Raw genomic sequence first — 19,611 nt, forward strand, 5'->3', positions numbered from 1 at the left:
TATATGCCACCTCGATGGACACTTCCGAGGCGTGCGGGCGAAGCGCCTACGCGCACGGGCGTACGATGGAGCCTGTCTGCACATGCGCGAGGCGCGTCGGAAGCGGGGCGCGGTTGACAACAATCGGAGGACCGCGGGGCTCTCGGGGACTCTTTTCTTCATGGCTGGAAGCTCTTTCAGCTTCCCCAAATTTTCTTGGAACCCTTGCAGCTCCCCAACCATCTTCTGTACACGGCTTGATATTTTTTTCAACCGGCTCGCGAGGGGAAGCGAGCCAGCACCAGAGCACGGCCACCTGTATCGAGCGCGCGGCGGCGGCAGTGACAAGAGCATGGAGGTGCACGCCACTTTTCGACGCCCGTCGCGGCGCGTGCTGGGCGAGCAGGCGCTTCGCGTGTACGCCTCGGAAGTGTACATCGAGGTGGGGCTTAAGCGCCCCTTCCAATTGAAGTATGAACACCTGCTTTTGCGCGTCTACTCCGTTTAACTACATTAAAACCCTACTAATTTTTGTTCCTAGTAGTACATATTTAACAAAAGCATAAATCAGCTTTAAAACAAATGCAATGGATAAACATGAAACGAGACTTTTACTTAACTATGAGTGTTCTTAATGCAAGACATAGCTGGCATAAATTTCGGTTTGGGAAGTGTTATAATTAACGGAAGCACATAGATGCCGTTAAACCCCTACCACTTTTTTTTTTCAAAATGGTACCAAAATGGCCATTTAGTACCCGCGCTGCCATCGGTCGGCAAACCAAGAAATGCTATAGATGAGCCTTACTCGTCTTAAACAGGACACAGAGCACCATAAAACACACAATCTGGATTCGTCATGAGCCAGAAATGACCGTCGGCTTATGACGTGCCTGGCTCGTCCAAGTCCGCTAGGGGGTTGAACGCTGTGGCGAAAGCTGCCGTCGTGACACCGCCTCCTCGACTCCTGAGTCTGTTCTTGTGCAGCCGCCCAAGGGGTGTTTCCAGAACCATCTCGCGAGCAAGGTGTTGGTCGGGTTATCAATCATATCAGGGGATAGGGGGATATTCGGTGAAGAGGGAGAATCGCTGGACCCTATTGGCTGGAGGAGCTCCTTTGTGGGGCATTTGCCGCTTTGTTCTTGAGTTGTATCTGACTAAAGCGTTTCTTACTGCTGCCGCGATTTGCACTTTTCCACAGTGACAAAGGCGAGTTGATGCAGCGTTTGTTAGAACTTACCTCGAGCTTCCCGGAATCCAAGTCGGCTACATACTTCTGAATGTACTGTGCACAGGTCATGCCTTCGTGAATGGCGTGACAATCTACGCAGTTTTCACGCCGGCACATGGGGCAGATGAAGAACTGCACTCCCTTCTTTCTGCGGAAGACGTGTGAACACTTCTTGTGGAAACATTGAGAGTCGCACCAGTTGCTCTTCTTAAGCAGCTTTTTCAAAATGTCCCGCGGAACAGACTGCATGGAAGAAAAACGGGCATTGATTATTTCATGTATTATTTCAGCATATCGTGAATGTGATCACTGCAAGAGAAAAGCTTGAAACAACGAACAGTGAAATTTTACAGCCAAGCACCACAGATCGGCAGGTAAGAATCCCGGTAGTTCTAACCTTGAATGCTACTGCGAAGTCAGAGGCTGTAGAAAGAGAAGAAGAAACATTCATGCCACTTAGAGAAATGGAGTGAAATATAAGAGCCTTGCGCAGCGGATTGGTATAGCGACAAACAAAAGAAGGTTAAGTTCTCCTTCTTTAGTTTCGACATTCTTAGCAATTGAATGATGTCGACAGATGGACGGCAAAACTTCTTTACGAGTATATATTTATTGCTTCATGCCACTGGACTCTCCCTTATGGTTTCAGAGCCACGGAATAAAAGCAAGGCAGCGACTACAAAAAGTGACTACTCCTCCCACTGTTCTAACTATGCTCAAAATACGACCGATAGTCTGCATTTTGAGCATGGCCGCATAAAAGTTTGCGGAGGACTCTCTGCTCGCATGCGCCGGGCACTTCTGATTAACTTCTCTCAAAATAGACAATTGAACAGACGGAGCAAGATAGCTCTACAGCACAAAGTTGAGCAAGGTTACGGAGAGAAGCCTCGGTCTGCCGACCTGAGTGTCGACCCTTTGTCGAAACATTAGAAGGTTCCTTCTCTGCCGTTTATGCTGCGTACGAAATGCACACACAGAAACCGAACTGCACTTCCTTCTCGTTAAGTCTGCATTCATCGGGGTTTCTGATCTGTTGCCGCTGAAAGGCCGAGATTATTTCCATTCTATCTTGCTCGAGCGAAAGAAGCTCCGCAGCGTTGAACCATCGCCCGTAGTGTACCCTGTATAACGAGCGAGAACTAAGGGGATGAGAGGATGGTTATTTGTATAAACAAACTGTCACAAGTCATTGAATTCGCGGGGAAATTGTATACTTAAATAAAAGGACGCATATTAGATGACGCTCATTATAATGCGAAGGGTAAAGTCAAGAGAAAACGAACGAATAAAGGGAAAAACGGTAACCACGGGAATCTGAACTCGGCAGAAAGCTTCCATTGAAAGCTGTTGGCTGTGAAGTTTAGGCTGGTCTGTCACCTTTACGGGCTGGTAGACAACGAATTTAATTGTCATGCGAACAAAAAAGTTACAGACCCAACGAGAAAGGGAAGGAACAGATAGCAACTGTCACTTGAAGCAGCGCAGTAGGTGCCTGATTGATGGAGGATTCATGTTAAACCAGAGAATTATCGGTCCAAAATCCCAAAGCTTCTCGTTCGTACGTTGGGCTTGTGTTTGGCCAAAACTTTTGCACAGGGCAATCCCCGTAGCCAGAGCAGACCCTCTCTAAATCCTTCCAATCCCGAACAATTCGTACGTACGAAAATACTGATCGAATCCTGATCTAGTTTTCAATTACAGTTAAGATGAATGCATTAGACAATGGAAAGCGTGAAATGAGAATGTGAAATGGGAAGCTTTTCAGTAAATCCATCACTTAAAGTCAAGCATTGTTGTACGGTCTGTAATGTGGGCTGTTGGCAGACAGCACTCAAGTAGAAAGACATGCACTGTGATCAGGCATTCGTTGCGACAGTAGTGTATTTTAGAAGGAAGTGAAAGCACAAGAAATTACTCAGCTGGATGCTTACTTGGACCTCTTTTTCATGTAGATGGCCCATGCATGGTTGCGAAATTTCCGTCCATGCCGGGCATGGCACGCTCCCGTAGACTGTGGCTTTTTCAACAGACTTCTGGATGCACTGGCTTGGAACGTGGAAGCAAGCAGGGAAAACGAAGTGCAAATAAGCAGCCACCCTCGTAAAGTTCTCTATAATGCACAAAAGCCGGAGCTCCTCTGTCACGTCGCCACTGTAGCCGTTCGCCACTGTAGCCGTTCGCCACCGACGCAAAGCGCGCTCCCTACCGGGATTCATCTGCGGAAAGGCTAAACCTCGAGAACAAAAGCCTGCTTTGCAACTTTTCATCCGGCCTGTAGGTAGCAACGCTGTCACACAGCGCTCGGTGTCTAAACCGCAGGTTGCTTCTGCACCCTGCACAACGCTGCGCACATCTCATGCAAATGAAGCAGGTGGCTTTTCGCGTGGACTTCACACCTCATGGTACCTCAGATTTGTTGACTTGCACTCAGAAAATATGTCCACACAAACAGCAAGCCCACCTCACGCCGATGTCCACGTTTATCCCGACAAAAAAAAAAAAAAAACACTGATGCCGACCAGCTAAGTCGGCATCCATGTTTTACTCAATTTATACCGCTCTGGCCTGACGAGATTCCGTCAATCTCTCGACTTTGTTCATCACGCGCCCTGCGCAGAAGTACCAGGATGCAGGGATGTCCGCGGGCGCAGGGTTCGGAATTTTATACATTTTTCTCGGCCCTTTCACAATAATGGCAATCTATTCGTAAAGCGCTCCTTGCACACTGGTTCTCTTGCCATCGCAGGCGCTGCAGTATTCTTATATGTACCGCTAAGAATATTAGGTCTGTCACAGATGTAGAGCAACAGGCGTGTGTTATATGAGACAAACTTCGTCGTGCTCCCACGATCCCGACTTCCTTTTTCTCGATAATATCACTCACAAGCTAATGTGCAGTAGCATGCCTTTTCATTCATAAGCACTTACTTGCATAAAGCGTGCTCGCACTCGTCAACAATGCAGTCAGACTCAGGACGCCCGCACGCATCGCAAGGAAGTATGTCACCGCCCTGTAGAGGAACAGAAAGTAACGAATGTTTAACTAGCTTTGTTGCTACTACCACTCACTGCGATACAATAAGTGAAGATTGGTATCACTCGCACTGGTTTACTACGCTTTTTTTTTTGTTACTTCCACGCGTCAATGCATGCCCGCAAAAATACCATGAAGCAGTCGTTTACCGTGTCCTGAAGCCCCCGCAGTGGTGAAGCGGGATGGCTTCCTGCCGACCTTGAGAAAAACTATCAGTTTTTTAAATATACATATGCACATATGCACATATGCATGCGCCAGACACAAATGATGACAAGTAGCAGTCAAAGACGAGGGAGGAGCAGAAACAGAAACAGCCGCTAACTCGCAACTGTACTCAAGGGGAGCACGATTCCCCGAAAAAATATATATATCACGACGTTTCCGGCGTTTCTGTTTACAACGCCTCTGTGGTTTCCTCTTGAACTGTTTGGAATGTGTTTGCGAGTGCAGACCATGCGAGACACACGGCTGTCAAAAAGAGCACGACCTGAAGCAATTTTATTATGGTGTTGTTGCTGAACTACCATGCACAGTCAAAAAAAAATTTGCATCCTTAAAGGTGTAAAGCTAATGACGGCACCATTTTCACACCCTTATTTTTTCCTCTTTTTTTGAACAAGGGGGTGCTCAGCACGTTAGCACTTTTAATGCACACATGCAGCCTTTAAAGGTGCATGTGTGCGAGGTTGTTTTAGCTCCTTCGGGTGTAAGGGTGCGTAAGGGTGTACGGGTGTTCTTTGACTTGTTTAACAGTAGTTCAATCAAGCGTGCTCTTAAAATGATGTGAGCTATTCCAGCTTTATATTAAATAACAGCTGCAGCATTGATGCGAGCAGCTAAGACTGCGATTTGCTTCTCCATAATATGATAATTAAATTAATTATTTTAGCTGAAGTGCTAAGCATCACTGACTCCAAATAGGGGCTCGCTGAAATGCATATATAAACTTGGAGAAAGTACGCGCGTCGTGGCAAGTATTGCGCGCAGCAGTGATGTCTACTGTGTTGAACTCTGTCACCTCAGTAGCTTTGTATGACTCATTCAATTAACGCTTATGCCTGTTTATGTTCCTTTGGCAAAGATACATGGCACATTATAGCATCGTGTTACTGTACGAGCGATTTTTCTGAAAGTTGGCCTCATTTAGCAAGCTTTATTCTTTTTTAGTACGTTCAGAAAAATCCCGCGATGAACATCATGCAGACATCAAAAATGTGACTCCACAGCAAACAGGTTCACAAACACCGTTACGACACATCTGGGTTGAATGATTGTTGCTGGGGATGCCGTAACTGTAGTACAAATTTAGACAAGTCGTCGGCATCTTTTTGTAGGGAAGCTTCAGCTTCCTTCCAAGAGTGCACAATAAAAAAAAAAGATCAGCGTCTTTTAAAGCATTCAGAACCTCAGAAATTGTAAAGCAGTCGGAAAAAGGGTGCTACTGTAACGATCTCACCCTTACAATGGGTGTGACAAGCATACTTTGTGACCTTTTGGGAGGGTGCGAGATACAGACACGGAAATGCACCCTTAAAGGTGCAAATTATTTTGCAGAGTAGGCCGCTTGATGATGCCGGTGAGGGGATGTTGCAGGAAGATTTATTCAAGAATGTTTTGTGTCTCAGCGGCTGTAGGTGACAGCATACACATTTGGGGTGTTAGACTATTTCTTCTTTTGGTACAACTGTTACAACTGGTGGTGATGCCTTCATTGAACCAGCCATGCCTATTAGGTGTCATGGAAGCGTTTCACAGGCGACAGAAAAAACTTACGCTTCAGCTACCCTTCGGTAGGTTTTCCAGAAAGAGGAATATAGTTTTAGTTTCTGCGTCTCACCGTTCAGGTATAATTATATCAGCAGATGCGGAACTCCTTCACGCGTTTTTTTATGCGTGCTGCTAAATATTGTTTGTTCTTTCTCTCTTTACTTGCGCTTTCGGAGCAGCGCATTTAATATTTTTCGAGCCTTCAAAAAAAAAAATCATTTCAGAGGCTAGCGTCTATTTTGAGTGTTTCAGTTTATGTCTCGCCTTTAGCTCGCGCTCCTTTTCGTCATAAGCGTTAAATAACTCAACCCGTTTTCTTAATATAGTATTATTCTGCTACTTACCGGCCGGTTCATATTCCATAAGGTTAATTAACGACAACACGCAAAACAATTGCACTAACAAAATCACTGTTGCGTTTTCGCCAGCTTCTAGCAGCCGAAACATTAAGTGTTTATTTGCGAAGGCCGTAAGCTGTGGCATTTTACACAAAACGTTGGTACCATAAGAAATGGCGCCCAAAGGGGCGCACTGCGCGCCTTTCTCGCACAACTCCTGATGTCGACACCTTTACGTCTGTCAAATGAGGGGAACCTTCGCGTTCTCTTAGGCTCCAATACTGGTCACCTGAATAAGCGCGAGTTCAAGCCGATGATGCGAAACTCCGCATACACGAGACAACCGTCACTAAACTCAGCAGAAGTGTACCTATATTTATTATTAGAATGTGCTCCACGAAAGCGAAACTGAACTTGACATAAAGAAGCGATCTTGCGAACAAAAAACTAATACATATCTCTCACGGCCTAATGTGGCGCGAGTCCAGTTATCTCTCCATTTTTTTTATTGAATTAAAATATTGTACAAGTTGGGAACATCCTACGAATCAGACACGTAAATGTTCCTCGAATTGGAGCATCACAAGATGGTCGATGAGATGGTGAAATCTCCAAAGAGCTTAACACCCTCGGTGAAGCGTGCGAAACATAGCATTAGAGTGCAACGCAGTGCCATTCATGCCATCTTCAATCAACTGCGACTGCGCGAGACCGGCCACTATCATTACGCGAGCGCAGCCAAACGCAGTTGACATCATGCGGGCACCGCCTGCCGAAAAATCTCGGCGTGCTTTCCGCTAGCACTGCGAAAAAACAAAAAAAAAATGGCTGGTGGTTTAGCGTTACTGAGCACGAAAGTTTGTGCGAAAGCACGGTTTTTTGCAGCTGGACACCTCCGCCACGTACCTCAAAGCATGATTGAGATGCCCACTGAAAAAGGAAAACAGTTATTCGCCTTTTCCTTTCCTTTCCTTTCCTTTCCCTTCCCTTCCCTTCCCTTCCTTCCCTTCCTTGCGATCTAAGAGGCTTCACGTCCACATGTGGATTTTGCGGGGTAGGAGACTATATAGTTCGTTCGCGCTAAAAATGTTTTCGCGGTAAATGAGGCGTGAAGCTGCTTACACTCCTAGCCTTTGTCATGAAAAAATTCACGTGTCTACACTATCTAAACGACAACTAAACCCTGCTAGCTTAATTTTTAAGTGGTATACACCTAACTGCTGGACAAGACCCGTCTGTTCACGCGAGAAGGCCTCCTCCTTGAAATTTCGTTACGTAAAATGTTTACAGAACTTGCGGGACAAAGCAAGGTTCTAACAAGGTCAACACATAACACTTGAGGCGCAATCTAGCGAAGTTGTTGGTTTGTCTGGTGACTTTTGTAAACTTTTCACGCATCGAAGTTTGGAACTTCAGTGACACACCTACTAGCCCACCATAAAGCTCCTGAATCAGCGTATACGTATATACTATACGTATAATCATTAGGGTGGATTAACTCGTCTCCTTAAAGGGTCCCTGACCAGGTTTAGATATTTCAAATATACAAGCCCACAACGCAGATCGAGCCGTTGTGATCGCCTTTGCAAAATATTACGGCTATGCGTGTCCCGAATACGGCTAAAATTCAAATCAGATTGTTCGCTATTTCTCTGCTAGCATCCAAGGCACGGCTGTTGAGACAACGCCACTGGACATTTAATTGATTTTTCTTTCTGATCCACAGCCGAATGGCTCACTATGTCTCGTCACCTGGTAGATCATCCTATTCTTTGTTTTACTGTTGATATCCGTGCAAAATCCTGCATTTTAGTTCCTTGCCCTGGTATATTTGTCTTTGAGTAGCCTGGGTGACGTGGCGTTCGTTTATCCTCTACCTCGTTTATTTATTAATTTTTTATTGAACGCGCTCGCGGGCACATCGCCTCCCACAGTAAGTTGCTCGCACGTTGCTGTTCCCACGCCCTCGAATTTTGATAATCGCATTCGACGCATAGCTCGATGGAACGTGGTGCAATGTCTCCCTTACAAAAAATTCTTTGGAAAGTCTATAGATTATTCGTAGACTTTTGTCTGTAAATTCTGAACTTTCTATAGACAAATCCTATAGACTAGTCTTTAGGCAATACAAATCCTACTGACAGTCGTAGACAATCTATAGTATCATGGCCATGCACTTTTAGTAGACCTTTTCTATGACAGCCATTAGACTATGAATAGACAAAAGAAAATATCTATAAGAAGGCAACCGAATATATAAAAAGTCTATAGATAAGTCTATAGACCATTTTTACTAGGGATAAGCTCGTGGAAGCGCAAGGAAAAAAATGGCCTGGCTTAGCTTATGGTTAAGCCTAGGATGCGAAGCATACCGCCGGTGGAGGTTGCGCGTCCGCAAGCGAGCGCACGAGTTGAGCTTCAGCTTTCAAAGCTGTTGTGACGTCAGCGCCCCAGCGGAAGGAGCGGGAGTTAGGCCGCCGGCGGAGGCTGCGCGTCCGCAAGCGAGCGCACGAGTTGAGCCCCAGCTTTCACAGCTGTTGTAACGTCATATCACGTGGTGCGCCGATGTAGGTCAAGTGGGAGCTACGCGGCCGCGCGCGGCGCAGCAAGGAAGAGCTCGGTTGTGCGGCTAGTATGCTTCGCATAAAAAAAAGAAACCCTGCCAAGGCGGGCTCATGACGTAAGCATCCGAAGCTCTCCGCTGCTCCTCCTGACGGGCGGGAGGAAACACCTCGCAGAGAGCCGCCAGAGAGAGGAGTGGCGAAATCGTTTAACTGCGACGGCTGTAACGCCGCTGTATACACGAGTCTCCTCTAACGATTGCTGGCCACGCGTTCCAGGGATGACGACTGACAACTGCTGACGTATAGAGATTTTTCGACTGACGGGTGGCCAAGGACCCTTTCAGGGTACTCATGTTCTTCTGTGACTTCAAAAGGCCTTGCCTTTCTCAGCCCGCAAAGACACTGAAGTACTATTTGCTGGAGAGGAAACACACGCGTGGTTCATCAATTAACATAATAGAGAGCAGACATCGCATCTTCGAAGAGAAAATAAATTTATTCTTTATTTATTTGTCAAACCACCGTACCATATGTGGCGTTTCGGGAGAAGGGGGAGGGGGTATACAGTAAATGAGAAAAGAAAAGCAGTTTACAAGAATGCAAACGCTTTGTTTTCAAGAATAACACAAAAGTGTTCAGTCTCTCTCTACTCTTACTTTTTTAGCCTGAGTTGATTTTGGACGTTAAACCCCCCAAAACCAATGATTACTTTACTTATTTTTCTCTCGTTTCAATTCTCTCGCTCGCATTTAATTTCATGCTTACTGTACAAAGCCATTCTTCATCGTATTAATGTTTTCTTTCCTGCTCAACTCTGGACATTCCGGCGAGCGCTTCCTTGAAATTTATTGCACCAAGCTGGTGCTCTTTATATCACACATCCCGCATCACAACTCCGCAGACAGAGTGTAGTTGAGTCTAATTGGAGCAGACTCCCCGCACCATTAATGTATCGCGGGTAACTCCGCAGACAAAGAATAGGTTGGGGCAACCGAAAATGAAATAAAAATAATAAGCCCCTGCCTGCACCACATACGTACAGCAGGCTTAACCCAATTCGAAAATAAAAGAATAGGCCCGTGGGCAAATTTTAATTTCACCAACCGCAGGTGGAAAAGTAAAATAAAAGGGAAAAGCTACTATAGCGACTTGCCGCCGGGGGAGCGGGCCCGGGGAGACTCCCCTGATCTCCCCTGGGAAGTAGCGGAAGGGATGGGCAAACGGATGGAAGAGTGGTGTCGTGGGGGGGCCCCAGGTATCTGTTGACCCCGTGTTGGGTTTTCCTGTATCCGACGGTCGAAGCCCGCTGCGTATGGTGGGTGGTCGGGCATCCCGTGAGTGGGGCCGCACCATTGGGCAATCGATGATCTCCCTGCCCTGGCCAGGCAGGCCAGCAATGGAGCCGAGATAATCGAAGGATCTGAACAAAAACTTCGCTGTCCACATTCCCAACCCTTGTCCCAGACAGCGGGACTTCGCAGTATCTCAGCTTCCATGTGGCCATCCGCAAAATGGCATGCGCACTGTGTTCTCTCAGTAAAGCAAAAGCTGCGCCTCTATTTAGAGGGCTGCTTGCGCAGCCGGGAGAAAATGATTTTCCCGAGATTGAAATGAGATTGCGCGATTTTTTTAAGCAGACAGGCGTTGCCTCTACAAAAATTAGCTTTGAGTTTCCGTTTATATTTTGGTTAGGCTTTGTTGACTGAAAGGTTCAAAGGTCAACAGGCCTTGAATCTACGCAACAACACCTCAACCAAATTTTCGTTGAGCACTTCGCAACAAAGTATTTGTTGAGTAATAGTCGTAAAATGGAGTTGTGAAGGCGGTGTCAGCAAAATTGCTAAGCTTGGCCAATAGATAATTTGTTTACTAACTTCTCTCGAATCCATACTGAACCGTGCCTCATGGCAAGCAGTGTGACTAAGCCTAACTTAAATAAACTAGGCCTGATCTAGAAATGCCTGGTGTAACAATAACTTAAGCATGCACTTTATGCTGAGAACGCAGCGCCTGTTACGATTTTAGTAAGCCGCTCAAACTCCTCTCTTCGCACGGGAGAAAAGTGTTGATGCTACAACGCTCTCTGAGGCCTAATTTTTGTAGGGTTTCTTACATGCGTTTATAAAAATGCGACTCTTACTACTGGCTTTATTTTCTATGTTCTGGAAAAAAATGAAAGCGTTTGGCTAACAGAACTTCGCAAGTGAACCTGATTAATTGTATGGCACACAGAAGAAATAAATAACCACAATAATAATATAGATCATTTTGTTGACTGGCAGTCCATCACTTGCACCCATCGGGACACCCTTGTGGAGGAGAATATAACGATGGAGGTGAGGTAGCATCAATGAATTTTCAGTCATTCCATTATTCACAGGCTCGAGTGCTAACTGTTCCATGCTCTGTAATGTGAGGGCTCTGGTTTATGTGGTTACGGGGCGACTCAGGCTATAAGGGACGCCGTAGTGAAGGGCTCTGGAAAATTTCGACCACCTGGGGTCCTTTGACGTGCATTGACATCTCACAGTACATGTGCCTCTAGAATTTCTCCTCCCTAGAAATGCGACCGCCGCGGCCAGAATCGAATCGAAGAATCGAATCCGCGTCATTCGGGTCAGTAGCCGAGCGCCATAACCACTGAGCCACCGTGGCGGCCCTGTGTGCGCGTATATGTTAAAGGTTCTGTGGATGGTGGCGTTGTTACGTTCTTCTCTTCCTCTGTAAACGCCCGGACAGATTAGAGTGACTAGAAAAACGTTCAGAGTACCGCAATCCAGCTCTACCCGTCAACAAATCTGGAAGGTTTATCGCTACCGCTGCCTGACGCTTCGAGCATGAGAATCAAATCTGTGGTGTCCTGTGTATCTGCCTTGACAACGTTACTACAAAGAACAAAATGAACTTCTGCGTAGTTGGCAGAGCTAGCTTCACTAATATAAGAACAAACACTGAGAAGAAATTTGAAACAATTATTTTTGTACTCACGCATGTATATAGCTCCTACAGAAGAGCCCAAAGACTTTGGAAGCCTGCCGCTCTGTGTAATTTCCTAAAAAAAACTGTGCTCGCTCTTCAGGCAACATTGCGCCACGGTGGCCATATTACTTGTAAGCCTGGCGGCGCAGGTGAAAGGAAGCGATGCTGCGCAAATTTTCCAGTGACTCTAGGCCGGTTGTCCTGGCCTCTGCTCCTGGTGCCCGGCGGGTCAGGTCTCGGGTGAGCGCGTGGGTGCGGCTCGTTGCCAAGTGGGGAAGCGTGGCCTGATGTCCAGACAGTTCAAATCATGGGAAGTTTCCGTGGAACTAATGACGGATGCGTCGCACTTTATTTCATAACAGACCAGAGGCCTGACATACCGCTGGTGAGTCGGTTATGATGGTCCGGATTTCGATGTCCTCATTCTCCGGTTAGACAGAGATGCAATGGATGGCAAGGGCAATAGCTGCCTCTTCTACTATCCTGCTCTAACGCGTGTATATTGAGCCTTGCGCTCGTCATGTTTCTCTGCTTACACAGCATAGTGTAACCAGTTTTGCACAAAGCATTGCAGTAAACGTCCAGGAAGTTCCCGACTTGGAGGCAACTGGCATGTTTCATGATATTGCATAGTATGTTGGTCAGACAAGGGGCACGAAAATTAAGAAAAATAGTTCCCTGGTATTTAGATTCGAATGGCCTTCCCCACTCTTCATGCAGTCGGGAAGACTCCTATAGCGAATGAATGCGTGGATACCATCGTTGCTTTTATGGCAGGCAAGCTGGACGGAATGTCCTCAGCACGCCGAGCAAGACAAACCCCTCAGAAAAGAGTCAAGTAGACCTTTTATTCCAAATGATGCAAATTCAGCGTCCAGTAGGCGCGCCCGGCCTGGTCCCTCAGTCAGCGAATACCTCGATCTGCAAACAAACCAGGTACACCACTGAAACACGGAATTTACATCATCTGGATCAGTTTTTTTCCCTTATTTGTTGTGGAAGGGTTCTCTCGTGTAGGGCACCTCTCCTTGAACGTATCTGCCATTCTGCTAATACCCACATCGGTTCATCATTAAAGGCCCAATATAGAACATAGATAATAAAATTGGGCATCTAAGGTGACCGTGCGCGAAGTAAATGCTGTGATTAGAGCTTTCGGCTCAACTCCATTAGTTTGCATGAAAAGTTTCTCAGCGTAAACACTTTATTGCGGCAGTACCCTAATGCCGTATACGGCAAACAACTTTCAAATGCTAGAGATGTATGCGTGCGCCATCGGAAAAAAATTTGTTTGCAGCACTACAATGTTCTTCATCATCGCCCGAGGAGCCTCACAAGTTGGCGGCAACTTCATTAAGAGAAGCTACACAAACAATAAGATAAAAGAACACTACAAACGCAAACTGGGGGAAAATGCTGAGGGCACAATTGGAGAAACTGCCGTACCACAACTGCACTTAACAGCGCTTTGTGGCGCCCATTGTAAGCATCGGTGTAACCCATGCGTGGAAATCTGGCGTCGGCCGGCCGTTCGTGTCTGCTGAGCTTTCGCGGTCACCCCCATGCTGATAAACATTGAGAAAGAAGCTCCCGCAGAACGGTACCTTGTCTCTAACTTTAGTCGAAAAAAAAAAAACGCACACACCTGCACTTTCTTGGACTCAGTGTGACCCCGAGCACCGGAAACCGTGGCAGGATCGAATCGGTAGTTGTCAGCCGGGCGACCGCGGTGAGATATCTGCACTGGGGGCTCTTCCACCGAGCTGGGTCCGGACTGAAGAGAGCAGACAAAATATGCGATATCAGGTGCAGGTAGGAGTATGCGAAGGAAGACTAAGGCTGGATGGCACACACCCCAGAAACAGGAAAGTTATCCGATTACAATTGCTTTAGAGTATATTTCAGTCAAGAACTAGTATTGACTGGAGCCAAAATATTTTGAACCTCGATTATGTTTCATTACGGATAGATCATTCACTTGAGGTTAAGGAATACACGTGCAGAGCTGACCTCCTAAATTTTTTTTTCCAAAAATTATTTCCGACTATACAAGACGACCGAGAAGGTAGAGTCCACGTTATCCAATGATGCATTTTCCTCCTCGCTGTGATACTTCACCCATCAGGATAGTGTGTTTTCATGGTCGCTTTCATTATTTCTGTGTAATGTTATGTTGCTTCTCTCGCACACAGCTTCCACGCAAAGCTCAGCACCGCGTACGGTATTGGACGCATTATATGTTATGACAACTAAAGGTACGTTCGTCAAACAGGACAGAGCTTGTCGCACTAGCAACGTCTGGCGTTTTGGCGCTGAATGACAGCTTCACGGTAGGCTGGCTCATCGCACTAAACATGAAGACCGACTGCACCTTCCCGTTCACCGAGAAGGCTTGCTACCGCAATGCGACGGTTCCTCATGTATGAGCACTATGCCCTCGCTCGAAGCAAACCTGGCAAGCGCTGTTGAAAAAAAATAAGCATGAATTTTCAGGAACCGCAGAAGGCCACTTGCTAGTTGGCCGTACACAGTACATCTTCAGTTTCAGTCTCAGTCTCAAAGAAGCCACTCACACCACCGAACACTTTCTTCCACATCCCCGAAAGGTATCCGCCATGCTCCGTACTGTCGGCTCTGTTCGATTTTTGTCCGCGATTACGCCCACGCCTCTGGTTGTCGCTCACCTGCAAAATTAGGAGAGAAAAGGAAGAACAAATTACTGCAGCTCTGTGCCTGTATCTGATCTGAGTCCAGAGGAGCAGAGAATTATGCCATTATAATAGTAAAATTCATAGTACTGCAAAATATCCAAACGCAGTCACCACTGTAAACGAAACCAAAGGCAAGGTTCAGTTGTCGTTAATTTCGACCCATTGAAAGAGCTGTATTCCTACTTTAGTGCAGCTAAGATTGTTTTTCCTATGTGTCGCAGTGCATGGTCCCGTAGGGGTAGCTCCAGTTACCATTGTCAGCATTACATTGGACGCCGGTACAGAGGATCACATTTAAATTTCGCCGGCCCACGGGACATGTCCTTGTTCCAACGCTTTCAGGCGATGTATGCCAGACAGTTCTGTTGCATCTGTGCTGAGTTAGCGGGGCTCTGAAAGACCCTCAATAAATTTGCATTATACCTGCGATCTTAAAGGACATCGCTTCACGAATATCCTACAGCAAGGATTTTTTTAATGCGTTTTAGAGGTTGAGTTATCTGTAGTCAAAATTTGAATTTCAATGCCTTCGTGCTTTTCTCTCTGTTAACTTCTTGCACGTTCAAAGCTCGGCGCTGCTCCGCCGGCCGCACCGACTCGACCCCACGGCCGGCTGCCGGCGCGCACGGGAATAGACATCTCCCTGTTTGCAAACGACGTGGTGTCAGAGAAGAATAAGGTTGGGCAAGTTGGGGGTGCATACTTAAAAGAAATAATAGCGCGCAAATGAAGACAGGTCGAACGGATCTTAAGACTGCAAATGTTATTCGTTCTGTGGATGGGTTTCTAATTATTTTATACATGTGTGCTTTCACTGACTGTTGTTAGAAGGGGTAGTTCTCTTGATTTTAATGACCCCATTGTCACGCGCATTTAGACAACTTTCCTGGCTGTTTTAACCTTTTAATGTTCACGTGTGAGATGATTGAATAGGAGAGCATTTGGCTTTTTGACTTGTGGCTGCGGTTTAATAGTCATCATGTGTGTTGTGTATATGAACTTAGACACTTCCGCACACTCGAAGTTCGTGAAGAGAAATATTGTGCTTTCGTTCTTGTACAGTGCTCTCGACAAGTCATGCCGGCATATAATTGAAGAAAGTATTGGCATGTAGGTTCCACGTTTGGAGGCGGCGGGCTATCCGAAACACCTGATAGCTACATTAGCATCAAAGCCTGCATCGAAAAGGAAGGAAGCGTCATGTTTGAACGATGAACAAAGACCCGAGGACAGGAGAACGAAGAAAGAAAATAATGGAGAAGGAAAAGTTTGAAGCGCTCGAACGCGGTATGTTACAATTCGGGGTTGGAATACGGCTGTAATTGAGTGGTCGGGGTGCTAGTATAGCCTGGCGAGCTGTCTCGTAACACAAGCTAGCTCCTTGAACACGACCTGCGGCACTAGAATAAATTGGTTTAACGTCCCAAAGCGACTCAGGCTATGAGGGTCGCCGTAGTGAAGGGCTCAGGAAATTTCGACCACCTGGGGTTCTTTAACGTGTACTGACATCGCACAGTACACGGGCCTCAAGAATTTCGCCTCCATCGAAATTCGACCGCTGCGGCCGGGATCGAATCAGCGTCTTTCGGGTCAGCAGCCGAGCGCCGTAACCACTGAGCCACAGCGGAGGCTCGCTCATATAGGTACTATATAGGTATTATATGAGCGAGTATACTATATTACTCATTCATGCTCATATAGAATAAACTAAACTAGAATAAACTAAATGCCCAACAACGAGTTATTAGATTGCTTGGAGCGCTCACAAGCCTTCCGGACCCATCAGTGCTCGATCGGTCATGACTGCGGTGAGATTAGTTCGGAAGGATAATAAAGTAAACTAAGTGTCTGCATGTGGACCCAAAAATACATGACGCATGAGTATACCCGAATAATCTGCTTACAATCAAGCGCCTGTCGCAGATCCTGGCAGCGCTTGACGTTTGGTCTTTGAGCCGCTCCAAATGCCATTTTTTTCTGCTTTTCGCTATTTGAAGAGCAGAAGAAATATATATGTCGCCGGTCTTCCTCGGTTGATAAACGCATTCTACATCGCAGAAACTAGACTGCATGGAGACAAACGCAACAAATTGTCACCACAGGCGATCAAATCCACTGCACCACGCCGCCAGCAGCGGAATGTTTTGCCAACCACGCTAAGCCTCGCCCTTCGCCCCTCCCTCGAAAACGTCATCCGTGACGTAAACCCCGAGAGGTGCGGAGTTTCCCGACCCAGTGGAGCGAAGTGACTGACAGCCGCGGCCATGGTAGCTGGTGACGTCTGGAAGAATCAACTAATAACCACCTGTTAACCGCTGTACGTAGGAGCGTGAGACGGAGGAGGGAGCGAGTCTAAAAAAGTCGCCGGAAAGGGCTCGCCAACTTTCGCGCGCGACTGTGGCTTCTCTGCTGCGTGGACAAGTATTATTTGGCCCAGGTGTTCATGAGAACACAATGTAGTGACTGGGCGAGTGTATGCACTTTCCTCAGAAGGTGCTTCAGGGCCTCTTTACGGATGAGCTTTCATCCTATTGCAACACTGATACGGATAGCAGACTGAACATATCGACTTCCTCATTAGGAGATTCAAACTTGTCAGTGATTAAAGTATGCGTTGTTTTGCGTACGACCAGTCAATAATGAGTGTTTTTTGTTCAGCGCACTGTAAAATGGCTTTAGTAGAATACTGAACGCATTTTAAAGTAAGTGCAATTAGCCGTGTCTTGAACACAGAGGTAATAACGCCGTCCTTCAATGAACGAGGTTACATTTCTCATCACACTAATTCAGTGGCGGTCCCAGAGCGTGGTTTTAGCGGAGGCGGTGTGGAGGGGGGGGGGGGGGGGGGGAGAGGCAGATTTTTGTATATAAAAAAAAATAGAAAGAACGATTTTTTATTTTATTTAAAAAAAATTGTGCGCTTTGATGTTAAAAAAATAAATGGCGAACGGTACTGATGTTATAACACTGCTCAATCTTTGAATGTTAACGTTTACGCGAGCAATATTCATTTCGATACAAAAGGAAAGAAGCCGAGCGACAGCTGAGATATCCCGCCACGGCGTGTCCACGAAGGTCAAAGCACCTTCCCGGACATGTCACCAGTGGGATTAGCGGCCTTCATTACTCAGTTCTGGGAAGTGGCTTTGTTCCGCCCTCAGTACCCTCCTTCAAGGCGGCTGGTCGGCGCTCCTTGTCAAGCCAAAAAGGGATGATCCCTTCCCTGGCGTCGCTGTGTCCCATGGTGGAATAATGGTATGAATGGGTGGCTCCTTTCCGCCCGACGAGGTTGCTGGCCACCGCAACCGCAGGTGAATGGCACCGCCGTCGTCGCCGCGCCGGCGCCAAGGCAAGACAACGGTGGGGGGAACGGCACGACCACGGTGCCTCGACAATCACTGCCGATTGCGCTCGTATAACTACCAACGTGTAGAACATAGAATTGTGTGAAATAAGGCAGCCGCTATACAAAGTAGGGGACTACTTGACGCATCACGGAGGAAAAAGCTTTCCAGTTCTACGTCAAAAATTACATCTCGCCTTATGAAGCCCGAAAACGGACGTTCGGGAAAATGTGCAAAGGCTTTTGGGGGGGAGGGGGCGACCGCCCCCCCCCCCCCCCTTAGGACCACCACTGCACTAATTACCTTACAGAGCCCTGATGAACAGACAAAGGGTTGAGGTAATGCTATAAAGCCTGGTGATGTGCTATGCAAGTGTCGCTGTATCTACGCCTGAGTCACATTTCATGCATACCGTGGGTTCTGGCACTGCACTTTCCTCCGGGACATCGATGCCCTTGTATTGGGCGCAAGACTGGGACTCGTGACACGCCTTGCACGAGACGCAAGTCCAGTGTTTGCAAAGCTCGCATTGAGCCGCCGTCGCCGTCTTGAACACGTATGCGTATCCGCTGCAGTCGTTGTAGCGGCACTCCACGATCATCCCTTCTGCATCGTCGTCTGCAGCCGGCTGCTCCCCTTCATCATCATCCTCATCGCTATCTTCCTGCAACAGAATCAAAAGCCGGTTGATTGCAAAACATTTTATTCGCCGAAAAGAGCTTGGTAAGAGGTCGCGTTAAGTGGTCGAGAGTACGCAGCCCTCGACGACTTTGTCAGCCCACTCCACCGCCAAAACTTTCGTTCTGGGGTCAGAGCTAGCCAGCACGGTCTCCCGCCGCTCGAGGGAAGGAGCGGTAACTAGATCAGCCGGAGGTGGCTCTATTTTGCAGTCCCACAGGATGTGATCGTAGGTGGCTCGTTGGCCACAGTGTTTACAGGTTGGGTTGTAAAGATATGGATAAATGTGCGCGAGGAGTGATGGGGTGCGTATCGATCTCGTCTGTAGACGACGCCACGTAACCTCTTGTTCTTTAGCCAGGCTTTTGTCCGGAGGGGGCAAAATTCTCCTCTGCAGTTTAAAATGATTGGTGAGATCATGATATGTGATCATGGAGTCCTTCGTTAAATTCAGGGAGCCAGACTCATCCACTGCCCGGTCAACGAAACCTCGGGCTATTGTGGGTTGCCTGGTTCCCCGGATTCCCCGAATGGGATGGGACCCATATCAATTCGGAATAATTTGGTGAGAATTTGGTTGCGTTAAGGATTCTAAGAGAGGTGTTTGTAATTCGCCCTTTTGCGAAATTATTGATACCCATTTTGGAATAGCTGAGGATGATGCTCTCTTGGGTATGCGCTAGGGGCAAGGGCCGGTGTACGCCACAGATTTTTTTTTTTTCATATATACCGCTAATGCATAACACCGGCAAAGCTAAATATCTTTGTCTGCTTTCGTTTTGGCGGTTCGTTTGTAATCGATCGCTAACTAGCGCTTTATTTCTAAACACTTTTGCCATGCCGTTATCTAGCTATACAGCAAGAACTGAGACTACACCATATTTCCCTACTTGTAGGGCACTGTGTGCCATGCACTGCCCAGGCCGCAAGCAAAACATGTTCACCAGCTGGCCTACGCAACTTCGGCGATAGCGCTCGTC

The 19,611-nt window shown here is 47.0% G+C and overlaps 1 protein-coding gene across 2 annotated transcripts in view; it reads right to left on the reverse strand.

The window, feature by feature from the left end:
• The window catches only part of LOC149350034 (uncharacterized), a 51,684-nt gene that overhangs the window by 11,345 nt on the left and 20,728 nt on the right, over positions 1 to 19,611 (reverse strand). The window contains exons 5-10 of one of the 2 annotated variants that reach the window (XM_089579047.1): positions 18,366 to 18,617; positions 14,472 to 14,582; positions 13,544 to 13,672; positions 4,142 to 4,224; positions 3,145 to 3,259; positions 1,220 to 1,453 (exon numbers count right to left, since the gene is read on the reverse strand). In XM_089579047.1, the coding sequence (XP_089435173.1) occupies positions 1,220 to 1,453; positions 3,145 to 3,259; positions 4,142 to 4,224; positions 13,544 to 13,672; positions 14,472 to 14,582; positions 18,366 to 18,617 (924 nt within the window). The remainder of the gene's footprint in view (positions 1 to 1,219; positions 1,454 to 3,144; positions 3,260 to 4,141; positions 4,225 to 13,543; positions 13,673 to 14,471; positions 14,583 to 18,365; positions 18,618 to 19,611) is intronic. The other variant, XM_089579048.1, reaches the window with a different exon arrangement.

Source organism: Amblyomma mixtum, chromosome 3 (assembly GCF_055824585.1).
Source record: "Amblyomma mixtum isolate Tamu chromosome 3, ASM5582458v1, whole genome shotgun sequence".
Classification (NCBI taxonomy): domain Eukaryota; kingdom Metazoa; phylum Arthropoda; class Arachnida; order Ixodida; family Ixodidae; genus Amblyomma; species Amblyomma mixtum.